At 42.8% G+C, this 22,936-nt stretch overlaps 1 protein-coding gene across 5 annotated transcripts; it reads right to left on the reverse strand.

The window, feature by feature from the left end:
- Window positions 1-548: 548 nt before the first annotated feature.
- On the reverse strand, window positions 549-21,699 carry akap1b (A kinase (PRKA) anchor protein 1b). Of its 5 annotated transcripts, none has more exons than XM_074679281.1 (11): window positions 21,505-21,699; window positions 13,089-14,542; window positions 9,271-9,395; window positions 8,478-8,604; window positions 8,263-8,390; window positions 7,950-8,127; window positions 7,682-7,832; window positions 6,298-6,365; window positions 6,127-6,200; window positions 5,975-6,040; window positions 549-4,117 (listed from the first exon to the last, which is right to left on the reverse strand). In XM_074679281.1, the coding sequence occupies exons 2-11, from the start codon at window positions 14,515-14,517 to the stop codon at window positions 4,055-4,057; spliced, it is 2,409 nt and encodes an 802-aa protein (XP_074535382.1). In that variant the 5' UTR covers window positions 14,518-14,542; window positions 21,505-21,699; the 3' UTR covers window positions 549-4,054. The 5 variants fall into 5 exon arrangements, with proteins under 5 accessions (XP_074535382.1, XP_074535386.1, XP_074535385.1 ...); XM_074679285.1 differs by lacking the exon at window positions 21,505-21,699 and adding an exon at window positions 21,368-21,465; XM_074679284.1 differs by lacking the exon at window positions 21,505-21,699 and adding an exon at window positions 20,847-20,984.
- Between the last annotated feature and the right edge of the window lie 1,237 nt (window positions 21,700-22,936).

The following is a 22,936-nucleotide window of genomic DNA, read 5'->3' on the forward strand; positions in this document are numbered from 1 at the left end:
TAATCTGGAGCAGGACATCAGAACCACCATAACCTGCAGCAGTAAACAGCATTAATGCAGCTCTTTTGTCCCTGTGATCATACAAGTCCTTTAAAAATCTTAAAATAGGTTTTTACTAATTTTTTTCGTATCTCTTTGATTTCCTTTAAATAAAGTTATTTACCTGTTTTCCAGGCATTTCTTGTCTTGCAAGATTAACTAATGACTGTTTTTGGCCTTGTTTCGATGCCTTTCTAACAGCAAAGTTTCATTTAATCAAAATATATATAAATTACAATTTATAAAAACCTTCCAGTTTAGCTTATTCCTTGAAGGACGAATACAGTTCAATGCAAAAAAAAAAAAAAAAATGTGTTTTTCAGAGGACTTTAAATTTTAACTTCACTATTTTGTTTTTCCTCATCATTTAACAAATCCCCCAAAAAACAGTTTCTTTACCTGGTCAGGTGAGGAGCTGAGAGTATTAAAGACACAGAACACAGGTCAACATGCTGACTGAGGAGAAAGATGTGACTCCAACCAAAGAGGCCGTGGAAAAAGACCATAAACACTTTTAATAACTTTTATTTTTTTTCTCCTAATAGATCTGTACAATCAACAAATCAAACTGATGATGAGCCTAGCAAAAACTGATCTGTACATGTTAAATGCTTCACACCCATTTAAATAATCCAATGATCAAGTCGTCGTTGTCTATCTATGCAAACACTTAAAACCAGCCGCACAGCGTGAGCTGAACAGTGAGTGACTGACAGAGGAGGAGGATGAGGAGGAGCAGAAGGAGGATCCAGAACAAACCAAACAGAAACAAAAAAAATACTCATGTTCCCTTTATATCTTTCTCTCCAGTGTTATAGAAAAGTACAGTCAAATATCTTATTTACAGAGAAATGGACAGAGCTTGTTTGATCGTTCATGTGTGTGTACGTGGGTGTGGGTGGAGAATATTGATGGTTTAAAGAGGGGCGGAGGGAGATGCTAGAGTGGCGTCTTTAGCCTGGATTAAAAAAAACAAGGAACAGACAGGACCATGGGAACACAAGCCATCCACAGACCGTATGGCTACTGCTCCAAATCCAGCACCAACGTGAGACCACTTCCTGTCAGGACGTCCCTGTGTTTCCTATATGTCTGAATTTATCTTTACCTAAAAAAACACCCTCTACCTCCATCAGCTGCCTGACGTGTAATAATTCATCACTGACCAATAAACCTTCCTGAGATACATCATCAGAGTTGGTTTTCAAGTGTTCCTCAGATATAACTCCACAGTTTCTCCACACTGTCCTTCAGTTTGTCATCATATCAGTTTGTCGTCTCCTTATTGCTAATGAACAGTGACTTCACCTCCACTGAAAACACACTCCATACAAAAGAAAAAAAATAGCTGAAACACACACATGGAGGGTTGATGTGATTCAGAATTACAGTCACTCAGGAGACAGAAAACAGGTTGGACGTCTTCATGACACTCCATTAAAAAGAGAGATTCAAAGTCTAAAATATGAACCGTTCAACGGTGAGGTGACACGTTTGGATGGATATTAACCCAAAGACAGTGTTAGTATGTTGTAGTGGTTCTTCATGTGTTTTAAAGCTGCAACAAGAAGTAATGATCACAATAATGAAACATGGCATTTTCTGCATTTTTTAACAGGCAAAAAGTTTGGGGTTGTTTTCGGACAGCAGATTTGATGAAAGACACAAACTGAAGACATTACTTTTGGCTCTTTCTTTCTGTTTCAGGGACATCTTTATAGTCTTCAAGAGCATTCAGGTAATCATGAGAATGTATGATCGTTACAGCCTGAATGTGGTTCAAATGAGCCAAGAGGCTCTTTCATACACGTGTTGGACAGACACCTTAAAGGTTTTCAAAAATGAACCTCATTCTTGTCAGATTTTGTTCAGTCTTCTTCACTTTGAACCCAAAGATAAGAACAGAGTGTCATAAAAAATATAATTCATATTTCCTTCACAGATCAACCATTAGGCTGTTTTAGCTTTAAATCAGTGAACTCCCATGTATTATAATGATACAATAATGATGCTGATGTTGTTTTAAAAAATTAATGTAGCATGACAGACTTGAATCCTGCTCTCTGAGCTGTTTGATAAGACCTGTCAGTACTACATTCGTGGTTCAGTCTGCTGCTTTCAGAGCTCTTCATGTCAAACCTGTGATCCTAGTATGAGCCACATGAAGCTGCAGTAACATTAACTTGCTGTGATACAGAAAACAGAAGAATTTAAACAGGTTTGTGACTTCGGGTCCAAAATAAGTCATGACGTATGGAGAGCACAAACAGGCTGGATTTAACACTCAGCTCAACACTTATGTAAATGTTTGTTTTAACTATTATCCTGTATTTCCATGGTGGCTGTTTATCTCTGACAGAGAGTTTCTGTGGATGGAGCAAAAATAGTGTTCAGAAAGTTATACTGCTGTGATTCAGATCAGCGATTCACTGCCTCCTAACTCATCAGACCACAGCTCAGTTTAGCTTTCAGCTCACACTTCTCCAGCCCATGTTTCATAATGATTTCTACTACTACTTTGATGATGTCCATACACAGCAGCAGTCCAGCTTTAAAACTGTTTGAGTGTCAGAGTTAAACGGTCACCGTGAGATAAAGTAGAATAAATGGTATCAGGTTATGTTCTGCAAACTGAACTTGAGTCGTTGCATTTAGCGTTTCCCCTCAGCCTTCAAGTATTTGTAGAACTTCATGGTACATCATATATCCCCAAACACAAATTCATTACACCAACAGGACAAATTAATGATTGTATATTAGTGCAAACCTCTTGCAGCCTCATTTCCCTTCACATTTAGATGCTGAGCAGTTTGTAACCAACTGATTTTAAAATGCACTCTGGTGCCTCTGAAACAACAAAATCCCAAATCAGTGATTTATTTTTTTTCCATCTCAAGACCAGAAATACAGCCCTGCTTTAAGAATCCATCCCCATCAAACGTTCCCATTTTACACCGCAGATTAAATTTGATTTTAGTGGAGTTGTGTCCAAAGCTGTAAAGCAGGACGTGTTCATTTAAAGTGATTCCTAAATATAAACCTTTAAGTTCTTCAGGTCAGGTGCAACAAAAAGCCTTCAGATTGTAACTAGCAGAGCTCCACTTCTAGAGATTTTATGTGTGACTGACAGTCTGCATGAGGACCAGATCAAAACTTTGTAAACTGGGAGAACTTCTTGAAGGGATGAAAGCTTATGCATGTGAACAAGAAAAGTTTTAAAAGATGGATCATTTGTGATTCTGGAGACATGAAACTTGGTGTCATGGGGGACTTGCGACAAAACCAGAGTTCAGATAAGTCCCACATTAACCGAGTAAAGGTTATGACCTGTCCCATGGATGAGAGGATCCCTCCTGTAAGTATTGAGTTTGTGAAACGTTAGTGTTCCTGTGATTCGAAAAGCTGCATTCGATGTGGTCGGTTGTACTTCCTGTTTCCTCTGTGTCGCAGTGAAAGATGGAGGGGAAACGGTAAATCCTCATGAGGGGACCAGAGAAGTCCACGTTTCTTCAAACTCCTCTGTTAGTGTCTCTACAGCGTTCCTGCCTCCATCTTTGTTCTTCAAAAAACACCCAAAAACGTGTGTTTACCTACAGAGCGGAGACGGTGAGGTGTGTGTCCTGATGGTCCGGTCAGTGAAAGAGAGGAGGTTAAACGCAGGACGATTGGGGAGGAAAAAAATATCGGTTCAACCTTTATTTAGTTACAATATAGATTTTTTAAAAAAGAAAACATTTACAAGTACCTCTTCCTATTTTTCTTTGAGTTCTTTTATCGACACGAATGAGACAGAAGGCTCTTATTTTGAAGCAGTGTCGTGTTCTTGAAGGTTTTATGCCTGCAAACAATTTCATTTCTTTCGACAAGAATTCGAAGGGGTGAAGGGGCGACAAACCAAAAAGAAGAAAAAACAAAACAAAAAAAATCTTTTCAAATCCAGTGGTGGATGACCCTGGTCCTGATGATCCTGAAGGGTGGAGGTGGAGGAGGGTGGAGGTCAGGGCGAGTGAAGAGTTCAGAACCCGTCCACCCACACTCCCAGACCCCGCTCTGCCAATGTGCGGTTCACTGAAACCACCTGCAGGGAGAGCACAGGGTCCAAATCACTGACATTATCACACCAACAGATCATCTTTGTGTTTCTGAACAACAAGAACAGAAACAAATCAAAGAATGAAAACACAAAGGAAAAAAACAGCTGAGCCCGATGAGAAACTTACAAACATCTCTGCAGGTCTGAGGATTTGCATGAAGGCTGCAAATGGCACTTTGTGCCAAATAAACAGGATTTTACTCTGATGATATGTATGTTGTATCTTTATGCTTGCACACTGAGGGATGTGTGTATCTGTTTTTGACTTTGTCCATCAAACATCCTCACATCTGCTGAAAAAAGTCAAGGGTCTGGAAAGGTTTTAAGTAAAGGTGAAGGAAAAAAACCAAATCAACATATCAGGATTTTTTTGTTTGACAGTATCAAAATAAGGGTTCTTTGTCAAAACAATCAATATTTTTTCCAAATTCAAATTCTTCATTTCAGTCTTTGTTTATAAACTGGATTGGAAACAAGTTACCACTTTCCTCCAGTAGAGTGTGAAATGTTTCTCTCTGACTCACGTGATGTGCATTTTAAGGGAAAATATGGCTTCTGATATAGTCTGTAGAGATTAGCATCATCATTTAACTTTCTCACATGGTCTGGTGTTAAAAAAACAATCTAAAAAGGGCAAAAATCGTAAATATCGGAGAATCGGCACCCCAAAATTCGTAATAGAATCGTATAGCAAGAATAGCGTATCGTCTCAGCCCTAGTTTTAATAGTTTCCACTTTAGCTTTGGCAACCAAAAAAGTTTTTAATGCGTTGATGGATTACATGTTTCTAGGCTGGACTTCTGGGCCTGTAAGCATGTCCAGTCCTGAGCGAGGAAAACTGCTATTTGTACTAACAGTGAAAAAAAAGAAACTATTACTGACATGCATGAGCCATGTTAAAGCATTGAAAGAGCATTAAATGAAATGGAGAAAGACCTCACCATTACAGGCACTAACAGCTGTTAAAGAGTAGACATCGTGCTAATGTGTTAAAATGAAATTGGCAAAGACAGCGGACATTTAGGGATTGAAATAATCCTTTGGAAAAGTATGATAATGTGGTGCTATACAGCACATTTAGATTTAGGAGACACAGATGAGACAAGAGAGCCAATCAAAGTCTCAAATCAGCAAGGTTTGCTGGCACCAATCTGGGTCTTTCCAAGTTGTGTGTGGTAAAGCATTGGAGTTCATCAAAGAACTGCTCGTAGAGTTATTCATCAAGTTACTGGGGCGTTGCTGTGGTGCTTGTTCCACAAATCAGCTTTCATGTTGCTTATTTTATTTTTGAGCTCTTCTGCTGAGCTCTTCGAAACACCACCCACATTTACTCTGTTCAAGATTTTTGTCTAAAATTTCCCTTTCTCTTTGTTTGTTATCTGATTGACTGACTGATAACAGCTGTTTGTTCATGTGTAGTCTTGTTAAGAAATGTCCATTTCTTCTTCTGAAAGTGTTTTCTTGATCTTTTCTCTTAGTCACACAGTTACTACTCACCAGGTTTACAACTGTTTATGAGTGGTATTCATACGCAATTTGACTTGTTTTTTTGGACTGGGTTTTCTTGGAGGTTCACCAGAATTATAACGTAATCTGCTGTGCTTTTGGCTAACGCTGTGGCCATTCCATGACAGTACATTAGGACAAGTGGTCCTGTTTAGTTAAAGACTGAAGGTGCATACGGGCCCTGGTGGGGTGTAAGGCTGTACATCGATTTGTCATAATTGATGGAGTTTCCTGTTAAAAAAGGCTTTGTGGCAAACCAGTACTACACATTGAGCTGTTTCAGCACCTTTAAACACAGTGAGGAAATATTAAAACCTGTTTCAGTGTTTGACCTACCTCTTCTCCAACCATGTTCCACAAGTGGACCAGAGGGAGGCCTGTATTGTTGTCGTAGTTTGAGACCTTCGCACAGACAAACAGGAAATATTCAGTCAGTTTTAATTCACTTTGTTACTGTGTGGAAACTCTGAATGGTGTTTTATTCTCACCTGTGCAAGCAGCGGCACTCCTCTGGTCATCTCCTCCAACGCTGACGTGGCGTCAGCAGAAAAGCGATCCTCTCCTGGAGAAACAGAATTAAAATATAAAACCGCACATGAAGAAGAAGGATCAGAAAGCGACGTGAGAGTTCCAGAAACTTCTTGTGTTTTGAGTTTTACCTGGAAGTGGAGCGATGTTGTCGAGCAAAACTTCAGCACCTTGAAACGGTAGTGTTACAAAATCAGACCTGAAAAGAAAAGCTCTGTTAGAGTCCATAAAAACATCTCTGACCTTTTCCCCTCACACTGAGATGGAAATTGTGCAGCTTAAAAGTCTTCCTCAAGATGGCAGCATTTCCCTCTTTTCCAGCAGCAGACTGACTGTATGTTCAATGCTTTTGAACACACGGTGAGACGTGTAAAAAAATAAATAAAAAAATAAATAGGTGCAAATTCTGTTTCAAACTTTCATCATATGTAGAAAAGGAGATCTGATGAACTTCAGCACAGACTCTTCAGGGAACAGAAGTGTTGAGAACAGTGGGCTATCTGTACTGCTTTCACTGTATCTACATAGACAGAGGAGCTCACTGGAACACTGAAAATAAACAGGTGGTTTTTGGACCTAAACTAAAGCCGCGTTTCCACCAAGCAGTCCGGGTTGGTTCGTCTCGGTACGGTGTGCTTTTAGCGGCGTTTCCACAGACTCATCCCGGGACGGATCCCTAAAAACCGAGACGAGCCGTCCCACTTTTTTGGGACCCTTTCGCCAGACTGAACCGATCCACTCTCAGGAGGTGGAGCAACACACTGCAGACGGTTTATTGGTCAAAAGAATCGTCACTTACCCCGACAGCGGCTGCATGTCTCCTGGCGGCACACAGACTTCTCTGAAACGAAACTTGATTGCACTTTGTAACAGAGAGTTACATGAAAATCACAGAGAGGACGAAATGCTGCATGTCTTCCATCTGTGCTCTTTGTTTACTGTGTCGCGTTTTCTTCTTTGTTGGATTTAATAGCGGGGTAAGCTGCTACGGCGTCGCGCTATTGTTTAACAGCTGCGGCGTCCGGCATCCGGCTTACACGCCGCCCACCACGAGAGGGCACAGTTTGCTGTGGAAACGCAAACAGGATGAGACTTAACTGTCCCAAACCGTCCCAAACCGTCCCAAACCGTACTGAACCGACCCGTACTGCTTGGTGGAAACGCAGCTTAAGAAGAGAGATCACTTTGAAACAAGTCTGCATATGAAATATTAATTAAGAACACCTAGATCTTTTCTTTTCTTGTTTTAATTGTTGGTTATTGTTCTAGAGTGTTGACTGATTCACTGCAAACCAAATTTACCAGTGGGTTCACATAAAGTCACCTTGAACCTTAACCCGACCTAGAAACTCTTCAGTCCTCCAGGAGGAGCTGGAGACCTGGGGAGAGGGCCCAGCCTGATACAATCACGACCCGATGAGCAGAAGACAACAGCAGATGGATGGTGTGCTGGATGAGTTTTTGAGATTCACATTAAAGTAAAATTTAAGACACCTCGTGAAGTGCGACGCTCACCTGATCTGTCGTAGAGAATCGATCTTGACCCTGTCGTATCCTCCGTAGTCCACGTATCTGATCTCCACCTCGTTTGTTTCTTTGTAAAAAGTGATCACCTGAGCTCTCCACCAGGCACCTTCCACTGCCGGAGCCGCACAGATTACACCCACTGCACACACACACACACGAGACAATCACACACAACAACACACATTTAAAGTTATGGTTCTGTTTGAGCTCTGACTCAAACACAGATAACACCCACTTTTTGTGTGAGTGTGTGTACCTTCAGCAGGTGAGGGCAAGGCTGGCGTGCCCGGCTGTGAGTAGCAGAGGAACATCTGCTGGTCGAGGCTCCTCAGAGCGTGGTAGGTGGGATGTGTGTGCTGCTGCACGAAGACATGACCAGCCGACACGATGTTCACCACGATCACCTCAACTGTCACTCCGCTGGGGAGCAGGAGCTGGAGAGACAAACCAAGAGACATGACAACATTTTTACATGAAAGTCACAGGTGGAAGACTGTGATGGTTTATACTGTGCTGAGGAAGAAGAGGAAAAAAAATCTGCACGCAGCATCCGCAGGTCTGTTTCTTACCCAGGACGTCATGGGGAGTGAAGGTAAGGTGAGGGGAGGTGGAGGGGCTGCGTAAAGGTTTGTCAGGTCCAGATCCTTAAACTTCTTCCCTATCAGTGACAGAGCTTTGTCCACCTGCTGCTGTGTTCCTGCACAGAGAGCAAACACAGGTCAGCAATGCTCAAAGTGGTTCTGGATTCACATGAGAGGAGAAAAACCTGGTTTTACACACATACCCTCTATGTGACAGATCTGAAACTCCTGTGTGTAAGGCAGAGTGGAGATGTAGATCTTAGCGCCGGAGTTCTGCTTCAGGAAACTCACGTATCTCCCTTGTTTCCCTATTAACCGCCCGACTAGATGCTGGAAAGGCACAAAAAGACACGTCAGAAAGAGAACAGTCTGTCTTTACAAAACAGGAAAACACTTCTTGCTTACTCACAGCCATGTTCAGACCACAAGATAACATTTACCTCCACTTACCCACACAACGGAAAGAATTAAAGATTCATGTTCATTCCCAAGACTTTGAGACAACCTGTGAGTGTTTGCTCACAGTCACATACAGTTCTTCTGTGAAGGAGGTGGGGCAAATAGTTCAACTGTGTCTAAAACTTACAGACAAGATTGCAGCTGTGTTTCTAGACTCTGACGTGATGTTGGTTGATGATGGTGGGTGGTTTGGGAGATAAAACAGACATGTTTCACTCCAAGTAATAGGAATAGTTGCACTCATGTTCAGTGAAATTATTCAGTGCCACCTTGAGGTTGGTTCATGTCATAGTCCTGAGCTGTGAGCTGAGGTTGTATTCAACAAGCTGCAGAGAAACAGAAGCAGATCTTTCTCGTGGACTGGAACCAGATTTCAGTCTAAACTCGGTCAAGGTTGAATCGTTGCTCTTAGCCCTTGGACTCTGATCTGCTGCTCCACAGCGGTCCCATAAATGATTAACAGGATTCCTCTGACCGTTAGAGGGAGGAAACTTCCACCAGAGTGACCTCATGTGTAGGCGGTGAGTTCAGACTCACCTTTGGCACCTCGATTTCCCAGATGATGAGCTCTGAGCTGGAGGAGGCAGCGTGGTTACTCTGACTGTCACTGACTCCCATCGTACACCCGCTGTCCACAGAGTCCATGCTGTTCACGTCAGAGCCTGACCAGACAGGAAATACACACATTTATCCTGTAACTACAACACACAAGATTTACTGCAACTAATCTTATTTACATGCAAGATTAACTGCAGAATCACCTGAAGCTGTAAAATGTATTGCGAGACATGACCATGTGTGATCAATACTACACTTGCAATACTTTTTCATGTATGTCTGAAATATTAACTGCAGCATTACTACTATATATATCACCCTAGCATGCAATTTACTGTAATAATCAACAAATCTTGCACTACTTCTTGGAAGAAAACCCCTATGACTCAAGCTTTCTTCCTCTTCTTGTTATCTAATGATGATTATAGATGAGTACAGCCACTGCGTGCTGCACACAAACACGGATACAGATCTGCACCTGTGGAGGGAATAAACCTGAACCACTGGAGAGTGAGTTTAATGATTGGAAAACCTCAGAGGCTTCATGTTTTATCTGTCACTGCACACTGGAAAATAAAGCTGCAGTGATAAATAAGAGTATGAAGAGGCTGAAGGTTGTAATCTTTGCCCCGTTTCCTGGGACTTGGACTTGCTGCTCTGTCCTGTAAATCATTCACTAGGTGGACTGTGCATCAGGGGGACATCTATAGGTGTGGTCTGGGTCTGCAGCTGACCCCCCTTGACGAGAGCACTTGGTCACTTCCAGGACAACGTGGCTGCTCAAAATCTGACAAAATAAGTTGTCAAGCTCTTTGGTCAAAATATCACAAAAGCAGCAGTTTCCTTCAAATCCACACCAAAAAAAAAAAGATGAACATGTGAGAACCACATTTTAATTCAAATATTAGACAGAGAATAGGTTTGTCAGTGTCTGCAGCTGAAAGCATCCGTACAGCTGCTCATTCTGCAGACAAAAGATTCACCTATGTGCAAAAAAGCATCCAGGGTAAAAAAAAAAAAAAAAAAAAAGAGCAGCGAAAGCAGAGCTCAGAGGCCCAAACAGAAAGACACAGTCAGCAGAGAGAAACACCTCTGTTGACACACTCTGCACGTACATTTGCATGCATGCAGCGGTCCGACTAAGGTCATGACTCGATTGTGACATCACATAACTGTTTGAGAATGTCTCACTCTGTTTCTACAGGTGGCGCTGTGTCCTTTTTTTGATAAGCTAAGCTGCGGGTGCATCGAACTAGTTTCAGATCACCCAAAGATGAAACATTCCTAAAGACAATGGCTGTGATGGATGCAGCTGTAGCTCTTTATGTTTTTATGTATGCATGTGCCATGGTGTTCATTTGTTTGTTGTGTTTGAGTCATAGACTGTACGAGTGCAGCAACCCTATTTATCATCGTCATCCGGCAATCTGTAGCGAGATGCAGATAGCATTGAGCAATCATATTTTCAAGTTGAGTCAATCGAGCTATGCTTAGTCCAATCTTAGTCCAACTAAGCAGTTTACATAGATTCAAATAGTCCTATCACCTGGGTTTCCGTTATCCGGTAATTACCGGACTTTGACCGGTAAAATCTGCCGAAGTCCGACATATTTCAACTCCACCGGTCAAAATGTCTGGTGAAAAATATTCCCTCTTATCTTTTATGGATAGGCCTGGTCTATGTGGAACAAAACTTTTTTTTTTTTTTTTTTTTCAGGCGATACTAAACTTGTAGCACGGGTTTCATTTACTCCGACAAAGCACACAGAACAACAACAATACAGCGGGAGACACATGTCGGATCAGGTGAAACTTAAAGACTTTTTTACTAAACATAATAGTTCAGAGGAGAAAGATGGTGGTGAGGCTGCAGCAGATGATGTCTTGCCTCCTGCCTGAGAAGAAAAGGAAAAGTCGGTCTTTTCGGACCGAATAGAAGCTTCTGCTGTGCAATATTAATTTTAGTTAACCAATTGAGTCAGTTGATGGCACTCATTTCATTTGATACAGCCTATGCTTTAAAAGAAAGTTTTATAAATTGACATGCTTTGATATTATTCTTATATGAACGTATCATTTTAAGTCTGCCCCTTAACGTTAACGTGAGGATCCATGTAAACTTAATGGCATGACCTTAAAAGCACCAAATTAGTTGCCTTAACAAATTTCATTAGTAAATAATGTGAAGACTTGTAAAATATAACTTCCATGAGGCTATTCACTCCTGCAGTGACAGATCACCCTATAGAGCCCAAATGTCACAGTCGCTGTCGAGGTGCGGATCCTAACTGTCATTATTCAGGAGCTGTCCGCAGAACTCCGCTTTTTGACTCCTCATTACCCATTGACGCACAGTGCAGGGTTTTATAATCAGTTTTTGTCATCAGTCCACTCAGGTTGTTACACAACTTTACTTTGAATATAGAACAAATGTTTCTAGTACCAAATTATTTATGTTTTTAAATCACTGTCACGTATAGCGACAAAGATTACATCGATCGAACATACACCCCCACTTAATAACAGCAATAGATTTTTTTTACAGGCTTGCTTTGCAGGTGAGTAAACTTTATATATATGTCCTGATCTTTGGGCATATCTTTGAATAAATTTCCCTACCACTCTATTGAAATTTAGTCTGCACGAAATTTGACAGGCGAGGGCGGGGCCATTTGAAAAGTATAACCCCAGCCTCGCGAGGGTATACTTTACAGTATTTAAGCTCAATAAATTCAGATATTATTTGACCAGGAAATCAAACGCTTGTCCGGTATATTGAAAACCTGCCAGTCACGTTGTCCAGTGCCAGTTTTTAATAGCAGAAACCCTGCCTATCACATGCTGACTAAGCTCATAGTCTGATTTCTGAAGCTGCATCTAAGCGTACTGACTGAGAAATATCAGGGACCGTTGCATCGAGACAAGGGACTCAAAACTAACTATAACACCTCTGACACTACTGCACTCTCCGTGACTAGCTTACATATGATTCAAAGAGTCATGTTTGGAGTGAAATTTGAAGGAAACCAATTAGGTTTCACTTCACCTCCTCAACACCTCTCCTCTCTGGCTAATGCCTCATATGACCCATGAATCAGTGCTGGGTGGTATACTGTTGTCTACGGTATTTTTGCCCCTGTCACTCTTATGCAGGCTACTTAGCTCCTGTTGCTCTCATCGCGCTCTGGCCACATGGCCTGTCGCCGACTGGCTGTGTGCTGCAATGTGAGGTGCTGCTGCTAAAGCCGGGTGGGTCTGTGCCACGTTTTTAACCAGAAACACAAGTTACATCAAGAGATTTACTGGCTCTAATTATCCTGCCTGAATGTGCCAAAATCTGACATCAGGAGGTAATTCTAAATTCACCAGGTCCCCACATTATACTAACCTTGTGTGAACAGTATTAAAGGATTACCAAACTACTGGTTTAACCCATTCATGAAAAAACAGTTATATTCCCTGACAATTTTTTTCAGCGAACCATCCAGCACAACCATGTACTACTGTACGACATCATGCTGTAGGGTTAAAATCTGCTCTGATCTCATTTGAGGACGCTGAGCTGTGTGCACTTCTGTCTGCAAACATCTCCTATCCTGGAATCTGAAAGCCAAACGTCATGGTACAACCTCTCTCCTCCCAAGATAAAAACTCACTCTGTCTGGAAAGAGGAGCTTGAATGTAGCAAAAGAAGAATGCAGGTAGACCTGGCAGGACACTTCTGTGTGTCTCTGGGTTGTTCAGACCTCTATCTGATCATACTCTGTAACACATTTCAAACCCTGAAGTGTACCCACCTCCAGACTGGTCCTCCACCTCACAAGTCCCATGTGCTCCGTTCCTCAGCCCCATCCCGTTCAGCCTCTTGATCTCTCCTGCAGCGTCTGCAGAGATCTCCTCTTCCTCGGCCGTGACCGTCTCCTCTGTAGTGGACTCCGCCTGCGACGGCGGCTGCAGCGCGGCCGACAGGTCTGTCACTTGGAGGACATCTGTGTGGTTGTCAAACACGCTGTTATGTAGATCCTCGCTGCTGATGCCATCCTCAGAGTGACACGTGCTGCAGGCCGAGTCCTCAGTGAGCACGGCAGCAGCGGTGTCGTCTCCTCTCAGCTTCATGTGGAGCAGAGAGGAGCTCTGAGCTGGCTGGTGCCAGTGTCCTTTCTGATGACCTCTGACCTCTACAGGCTCCCATACCCCAGTGGACGAGCAGCCGTTCGACATCCCCTGCTCCTCCTTCTCGCCTTGAGAGGGGCCAGTCAGCAGCTGGAGGTGCTCAGCTGTGATTGGCTCCTGCTGGGAGCATAGTCTGCCGCCGCCCTGCTCTGTCCCCTGGCTGCTGGTGATACCGAGGACCTCCTGGGTGGCTGCCGAGATGACCTCAGTTATGAGTCCAGCAGCCAGAAGCTCCAGATCTGGCTCTTCTGCGTGGACCTGGACCTCCTTTGTGAACTCTGACGAGTGCGCAGAGGCGTCCTGGATGGCGGTGAGGGCTGTGGAGGCCGGAGAGAGGGTGGGGAAGGTGGGCGTGCTGGTCAGGACATGAGGGTTGAAATCCTGCACTAAAGGAGGGGTCTCCAGAGAGTCAGCCTCTGATGGAGGCGCTTTCTGGACTTTGGTGGGGGTAATGGTGCAGACCAGCACCTCCTCCTGCGCGCTGACAGTGCTGTGGTGCTTGGCAACCTCGCCCTCGGGCTCTGGCCTCTCAGCGTCTGCGAGGGGCAGGGAGCTGCAGACTTTGGTAGACTGGCAGGTGAGGACCAGGTCCTCCTCTGCTGCTGGAGTGGAGGATGGATCCCTGACCCTGTGCGTCTCCTGCTCTATTAGCGAGCTGCTTGTCACGTCTGTGTGCTCCTTCACCTGGAAGCTGTTTTCTCCCTCCCCAGGTGAGATCTGAGAGGAGAGGGGGGGTATTCTCTCCAGGCGAGGAGCAGCGTCCTCTGATCTGTGTGTGGCTTCACAGGAAACATGTGTTCTCTGTTTCCCGCCCTGTGCGGGTCTGTGGGCGGAGCTTTCTGTGTCGTTTGTGGGACTGTCTGAACCCTTCTCCACCAACCCGTTGCTGCCCTCTGTCGGAGACGTCCTGAGGCCGATGGCGGTGGATGCTCCTTCTGGACTGTCATGGCAGACAAGCCGGTCTTTCTTCCGTGAGATGTACCACCACCAGCCGATCAGTGCGAGGACTCCGGGCAGTGTGTAGGGGACGACAGAGCGAAACCTCAGCGGCATTTCCTCAGGACGCTAACAGCTACACCTGGGCGGTACAAACACACAGACAGGCATCTTGATTAGAGACGTATGACATCACAACAATTGAACACAAACTAGAAAAATAAGTCAAATTTGCAGGTTCACTTGAGGATCAGATTTAGGCCCTTAAAAATCCAGACCATTTCCAAACACACTCTCTATCATGGAAAGCAGCGCAGAGGATTCTGACCCAACTCTTCTTCACCCAAGGTGCATGGAGAGGTTTTAATCCCAGACAATGCTTGTGGCTTTCAAAGGACTGAAAATCAACATCCGAGGACTCTGAGGAGCGCTGGACTTTGCTCGTTTGTTCTGTTGACCTTTAAAAAATGTGTACTCTATCTTAAGAAGTCCACCAAAGCAGGGTCATTTTCCTGTTTTTAAATCAACTCGGAGCTCTACTCCAGAAGCACTCCCTGAAAATACACTCACACAGATGTTAAACTTAAGGTCAGAGTATGAAGCTGTTCTTCTCTTAAATCATCACTAATGGTGAAAAAGAAATGTGTGTGACTGTATCTGCAGACTCAGGACGCCGTCTCAGGGACTGATCAGGCTCTAAACATTAGAAGAAACAGCAGTCAACACTCGTCTCCATCCTCTTCTCGCTATAACCAAACATTCTGCTGCTCTCATAAAACCAAACAAACCCCCCTCTAAAATTAGTCCTGTGTTTAATACCCTCTGCTTTTCATGCAGCAAACACAGGGTCAGGGAAGAGATTGAGCTTTCTAAATCTGATACCTAATCCAGTCCAAAGACAGACCTTTACAGCAGAAAATCAGCCTGAGGAAACCTGTGTTTTTACATCATTTCTGTGACTATCTTCACGTTTGTTATCTGAAGAAACTGCACAACTAAGAGCAAAGGTCATCAGAAAGATTACAACTGATAAATGTGGATTAATTCAGTCATTAATCTGAAACACAACACATTGAAACAACTTAATGCGTTGTATCTCTGTCCACTAGCACCGGTTTGGATATTCTTCATTTCTTTCATGTTTTAAAAACTGTGCAAACTCCAGGTTACGTTATCAAACACAAATGGGAACAAGAAGATCCTCTCACATTTAAGAAACCAGCTCAACTACAGAGAGAGAACAGCCCTCTGAAGGCCCAATACCAGCGCGGTGACTCCCTGAGTGTGTGTGCATGCATGTGTGTGTGTGTGTGTGTTAAAAAAAGGTTTTGTACACATGCCTTTCCTTAACAGACCTGCACAGGAACGCGTCACATGGTCTGGACGTGACTCAATCACAACCTGCCATGCTGCCTGACACAGCTCCCTGTTCCAGCTGCTTCAAGCTTCAAATATGTACAACTGTGTGTGTGTGTGTGTGTGTGTGTGTGTGTGTGTGTTCTAGGAAGGAAGCAGCACCCGTGAACATGGACTTTTGACCTCCCTGGTGTCTGACCCCCCCCCCACCTGCTCAACATAATCACCTGTCGCTGTGCAGAATGGCGGCACATGATAGGGATAACTTCCAACATTTAGTAAAAACTACAGAAGGAGAGGAAAAGCCTTAAACCTGCAGTCTTCTGGTGCCCAGCAGGGGGCGATCAGAGCTGTTGGACTGTAAATGTATCATGGTCTCATTTAGAGTTACTCAGATCAGCCAAAACTAGCATCCTGTTCAATATCACACCGACTGTAGAGAGCAGATAACCAGGCTAGCATCAGCTCTTAACTGTTCAGAAAGGGTTCAGGAGACTTAAACTGAGTTCAAACAAGATCTTAAAGAGGGAGTGTTCTACTTTCCTATACCTTAAACAGGTGTATAATGTCACAATTCTGGATGTTCCGAAAAATGTACTAAAATTGTGCAGACTTTCAAACCTCATTGTATTCATATGTTGTAGGAATTCCTGAATCTGTCTGTAAACTGGTCAAAACGCTTTCCCAAAATTGATCTGTCCATAGCTCAGCTCCTAACAGGTCTTGACAGGGCTGGCCAATCAGAGTGAAGGAGGTTTATGGAGCTGGGAGTCTTAAAGAGGCAGCAGCCTAAACAAACTGTCTAAGACAGAGGCTGAAATAAGGGTTTTTGAAAACACCAGTGAGATCAACAGGGATGTTTCAAGCTGTAAAGCTACTTCAGGTACACCAGAGGGGCAGAATAAAGGCTAAAAAAAAGGACAACACCTCCTCTTTACACTACTCTCTCTCTTGGGTTAAAAAGACACAATGTGAATACATTAAAATGTATTTTAGTGGATCTCTTCCTTTTAGTCTTTAAGGTAAAAGCTTTGGCGTGTACACTGGTAAAAAAAAAAAACCTCCTGTGTTTAATGACCTGCAGGCTGCAAACTCAATTGAATGAATGAATGTAGCTCGATCGTGGTTCTTAATCTTAAATAATTTAACATGGTGAAGGCTGATTCAGAGAGGTGAGAAAGACGACACCATCCGCACATCAGGCTGACAGCATGAACTATAAGACCGTTATCTACCAGAGGATATAGACATCAGAATATTTCACATGATCTAAAATAATATATTTATTTTCCTTAAAAACTTTCCTAACATCAATCTGCAAACACTGTTTCATAATTGGGAACCCCCCTAAAGTTATTCTGGTGTTGATTTTCTGCTAACTAATGGTACAAAAGGTTGTTTTCTTGAGAAACAACCAGAATGAAATGTAGCACCTTTGTTTGAAGAATTTCTCTGAATTAGTCAGATAGTTGCAGCTAGTTCAGTTTCATTCATTCTGACGCAGAAACATCAAAATCAAAGTTTCAGCTCCCTGTTTGTGAGGATTTCTTTGTTGTTTCTGACAGCAAATGATCCGTCTTTGAGTTTCAGGCAGCTGGTTTGACAATAGAACATCTGAGGATGTTGCTTTGTGCTCTCACAAACTGATGAGGCCTTTTCACAACTTTTGACATTTTATTGAAGTATAAAAGCTTCAATTATAAATCAAAGATTGATTGATTGATTGGAACAATTGTGATTGCAGGCTTTAGAATGCTCATATAACTGTTCTGAGTCATTATCATTGCATGTTCATGTATGTTGCAGAACCACATGTAAAAAAAAACAGTAAAAGTTCCCAGAGATACATTGAGACTGATTCTGAGGTCAAATTGAGACCACATGGAGACTCTGGGTTTGTAGTTGGTTAATCGGCATTCTCAAGAGCTGTTTCAGGAGCCTTGTGTGAACCTTAAAGAAGGCAGACAGAGTGAAAGAGAAAGAGAAGTTTGAAATTATTCATTCAAAGGTTTCATAAAACACTTCTCTGTAACACATAGGCGTGCTCTGCCTGCTGCAGAATACAGAAAGAAGTCAGTTTGGAAGCAAAGCGCGGTAGCATTTCAACGCTTAACACATCAAACTATTAGTCAGCTGATCACAAACCTACAAATCCTCAGGTGGTCTCATTGTGGATCAGGACAGGTATAAATCTGTCAGTCTCACAGCAGGTTAAACTGGAACTGGATAAACTAGCAATGCAATTATACGACATGGCTCAAACAGTGTGTTATTTCTAAAGCTTTGTTTGGTACAGGTGTTCTGGCTCAATGTTAATCACAAAGGTGATGTTGTCTACTTGCAGAAAAGACAGCACTAAGAGGTCAGAGCATCCTTGATCCAAGACGGTGTAGACTTTCAGTACTTTTTAGCAGTTTGATGCGCAGGCCCTACTGTGTTTGAGGAAACCAAACTTATTTGTTATATCTTTTAAACTACATTAGCTTGCAGAAACCCACACCTCTCCGGATGATTCAGCCGACAGCAGAAATATTGTGAATGGCTAATGGAGAAAAATATGAATCCAATCAAAGAAGGCAAGCAGCAGCTCAGCTCCCAGCCCTCCTGACCTCTGTGTCTGCTGATTATCGTTAGTGATTTTTATCTTTTACTGTTTCAGACTGACTTATCTGTGCTTGGAATTAATAAGTCAACAGACTCATAAGTGTAAGTGATGACTTTTAGACTAAAACTATTTGATGTTAATCAGTGTATCCTCGTGGTCCTGGTATGCTTTATCTACACTATCAAATATATAAACACATCACCATACATACTAACAAAAATTTATATAGAGGCTATAATCTTTGCAGCAAATTTTCTCAGTAGGAGAAGAACTCACTGGAGTTAACAAACATGCAAGGCTCAGCTCCCATAGGACTTGAAAACACCCTCACCTGTCAAAAATAAAATGAACACCTGAAATCTCTCAGTATACGCACACAAGCCAGATAGGGAAGCCTGTACACCAGTTTCTATGAAATGGTGGCACACACACTCATGCATTCACCTTGGACAAGGTTACAATAGAAGTAACAAGATGTCAAACAAATGTAGATCCAGCTCACAGTTCAGACAGAAGCCTGTTGGTGTTTATACTGACCTTAAAGTACACATTCAGACTGTGACCTTGGTGTTCACATATCAGGGGAGTGGCCAGGCTGTATTTACACGTTACAACCTTTCAGCGTGCTTACTACAGGGAACCTAAGCAGCTTTCATAAAAGCAGCACACTGTCACATCCCCATGACCTGACATACTGCCTCCTACGGCGTTATTACAGGAGATATGTTACAGGTGTGAGAGTTTCATGTCAGCCGAACAGTAGACTGGCTTCTTTGAATGCAAAGTATCCCTAAAGTATCAGTAATAAAGTTTCTGTAATGATAACGTTTGCAGCGACAGCATCAATGGTTGAATTTTGCATGTAATCTGGCTGAAACAGGACAGGACGTTCCTGAGGCTTCACTGTGCTTAAACAACAGCTCACTGGGGTTTATGATAGCGACACCAGCATGCTAATCGTTCAATTAAAATACACCAAAATACAACATTATGATCATGTACGGTATGATGACACAATGGCATGCGGACTCACCGGGTTGTCTAGGGTGCTGCAGTAGCTGAGGGTCATAATGCCAACTTTCTGCGACGACTTAACGGAGCCTAAGCCCGAGCATCTCCGCTAGCATCGTGCTAATAATACCCCCAATGTGACTCCGTGTGGCCCATAATAAATAATCCCAGTGGCCTTTTCTCGAGCTCAACACCAACTGAAATCTGACGATTTTAGTACCACGGACTAATATAAGAAAGCAGCTAGCAAACCATGAAGCTGGCAAAGACCCTGACGTGAGACTGCACTTGTGTAACAGTGATCACATAATGTTATAGCATGCAGCGATTAGATATGAAAGGCAGTATCCCAAAATCGAAAGTACTCTATGATCTATCACCTCTCGTTCTGCTTGGACATGTTTCATCATACCATCTCGCTACAGTATCCTGAGCCCGAACCAAAGTTAATACGCTAAATTAGCATGTAACGGATCAAGTTGGAGAAAGTTGTTCAATAACAAAGGTTTTTTAAGAAGCCGAATTTATCCACTCATTCGACACACTCACAATCCATCGTTTGTACAGCAAAGAAGCCCACTCATCTTCCGACGATACAGCGAAACGGCTCACTGACAGATATGGACGTTGAGTTTGGTGTAGCATTGTCCGAAACGAAGTCCGGTGTTCTGTCGAGTTCAGTTGCAGTATTGAAAATGCGACTCAATAATAGTCTTCAATATTTTGTTAAAATCAAACAAATGTTTGAATACACGTATGAAACCCAAGACTTGGGTTTAAGAGAGTTAATATATCTCCTATTATTATCTATCAAATAAAGCTCAAGGTAATGCCGAGCGCCCAGGTCTGTGCAACTGAGCATGCGCACGATCGCTTAACAGCATATCTCAAAGGAAGCAATATTCACCAGAACACCGGCCGGTCTCAGACGAGGTTGTGACATACCCTGTATTCAGGTGTTGGGGGAATAGTCGGAAAAATTAACTCCCTGCTGAGAAATTAACTTGAACGCCACTTTCATTGAGAACATCTGCACGGAGAGCCAGAAAAAAGTACTGACACCCAAAGTACCTGAAACAAGGATCGTCTAGATGGTCAAAAAGTTGAGTTTTTCACCTCTCGTAAACCAATTGGACCCTTTTCAAAAACTGTATATTTTTTCTTGCACAGAAGTACAGATGTTGTAGATTACTTCCAAACAATAAACACATAGGTTTATTTAGAGGGTCTGCATTTGCTAACACTACGACCAAAAGCTCGTGAACACCCCTAAATCAGAAGAAATACTCTTGAACTCATGAATCGGGACCGTCCGAGTAGCATTTGAACGCAGCATGGAGCATGTTCTCGTTAGGAGGCCGCAGAGCATGAAACAGTTAGCAGGCTAGCCCGGCACAGTGGGCATAATGCTAAATGTTTGGTTACATCAAATAAGAGTTTAAATGTCACACAGGCAGTCACACAGCAAACTCACCGTATTATGCACAGCAGGAGGACCCCGTCTGTGGGAAGGTTATACAATAAAATCCTCGAGTTTAATACTAAGTCTCAGTCCATGCATCATGCTGGCAGTGCAGCATACACCGCTCTGAACGCAACAACACGGACCAATGCGGGCCTGAGCCGGGCTGACGCACGGTTAAAGGACATTCAGAGCCTCAGAGCTGCTGTCCTACACGGGCCGCAGACCTTCACTTAGCCAGTTAGCCGGCCTGGCTGCAGTCACAGCGTACTGTATTAAACCCTTACAAGCATGCGTTGGTGTTCAACACACCTGGGGCTGTGGTTAGACTGAGCACAGAGACAGGGGCAGTCAGAGAGCAGGAATTAGACTAATCTAAGTTACACAACAGGCAGAGGAGCTAGCTGCAGTGTAAGGAGATGTGTCGGCTCGTTGTTCAATGACATGGGATTACTGCCCTTAGAGAGTCACACACTCATCTGCACTCTGTCTGCACATATGCCTTTTTATTTCGATGAATGGATTTTACTCACTCTGCATGTGTTGCTGCACTGTGCGTAGATTTGAACTCAGTCACGCTGTGTGAACATGATGTAGATGCTATCTGCGTGCACGCGCTGTACCTTCACTTTCCACATGCGCTCTTGTTTCTCTGTTTTGGGGTACTTACGGTATTTTTGGGTCCTCGGTGCCGCCACGATGAGAGCAATACTGACAATGTGAGATTTCTAAATGTGTCCCTGTGGAAAGTCAGTCTCTCCTCCCCACGTGTTGACCGAGCAGCACCAGTCTAAAAAAAACACAGACTAAACAGCTGGTGAAACCTCGCGACACTCAGGTCCAGTCTCGCGTGAACTGAGAATGCGGTGGCGGTGTCACACTACCTGTCCCTTTCACCAGGTGTAAGGTTGGAACCATGGATCTGAGATTCCCTTTATATCTCTTAACTCCGTGAACTTACTTTTAACTCTGTGAGACGAACATATTACTTGTCAGATCACTCTCATTTATTTTTCTTGTAACTTCTAGCTTTATTTTTCTGCATTTCTCTGACCTAGGCACTAATAATGGTTAAAAAAAATCTTTTGGTCAAGTAAGCTTGATTTTGAAATTATTACACATCTCTGAACTTTTCAAGAGAAAAAAAATTCAGCCAGGTCAAATAGAAATGGATGATACTCTTTAGATTCTTTACATTTTGAGCAGATATCTAGTGTACTCATAAATAACATTGGCCTCCTATCTGTCTGATTGTACACACTTCAATGCCTTATAATTATTATTTTATATTACTGTTATTACCCGTGACCCTGAACAGGAGAAGTGCTTTAGAAAATGAATGAATGAACTACAGAAAAAAGAACAGAAAAGAATCATACAACAATAACTTAAAACATCCTGAAGTATTATAAAGAGGAATTCAAATACAAACGTTTGCTAACTAAAACTTTTAACAAAAAACAATTGTGTGTTTTTGTGAAAGAAAGAAAAGACAAAATAAAACACGTTTTCTCTACATGGAATTTAGTTAATTAAGTAAAAGTTCATGCTAAAGTGGTGTGGAAGTCTCTAGAAGCCTGCATTATATCTGATATCCAGCAGGGGGCGACCTCTAAAAATTAAAGCTGGTGTTCTACCTTCTCCTCAGCTGATTCCATCCCTCAGTAAACATTGTCCTCATGAGTTTATAGTCTTAACCTCTAGTTTTATGTGTTCTTCACCGCACCATGTTGTTCATTTAGTTAATTATGGTCCAATTATAGTCATACGGAGCAGAAGGGGGGCAGACAGGGGACCCCTGGGACTCATGTTTAGAAAATTAAGCAAATGAAGATGTGCAAACAAACCCTGCTGTTCCTCAAGTGTCCACTTGTGGCTGGATCTTAAAGGACATAGTTAGGAAGAGTTAATAATAATATTTCCATGTTTACAGCCTTTTGGCGTTTGTGTCAGTCGCATGAACGTAGAGAGGACTTTCACAGAATTCTCCTTGGTTTTTCATTTTTCAGGTATTTAAGGGGCTCCCGGTCCCCAATGGCACTGGGATTGTCAAGTAGCCTACAAACCACCTGGTCCCACACACTGGCAGTACGGAGTAAATA

This window comes from Halichoeres trimaculatus, unplaced genomic scaffold, assembly GCF_033239565.1.
Source record: "Halichoeres trimaculatus isolate MK-OKI-2021-1 unplaced genomic scaffold, fHalTri1.1 fHalTri1_scaffold_9, whole genome shotgun sequence".
NCBI classification, from domain to species: Eukaryota; Metazoa; Chordata; class Actinopteri; order Labriformes; family Labridae; genus Halichoeres; species Halichoeres trimaculatus.

Excerpts from the sequence above, each read along its gene's own strand:
- akap1b (XM_074679281.1), bottom strand. The coding sequence starts at position 14,517 with ATGCCGCTGAGGTTTCGCTCTGTCGTCCCCTACACACTGCCCGGAGTC. Across the intron at positions 7,833-7,949 it reads CTTGCCCTCACCTGCTGAAG|TGGGTGTAATCTGTGCGGCT; the intron begins GTACACACACTC and ends GTGTGTGTGCAG. Across the intron at positions 6,201-6,297 it reads CAACATCGCTCCACTTCCAG|GAGAGGATCGCTTTTCTGCT; the intron begins GTAAAACTCAAA and ends CTGTTTCTCCAG.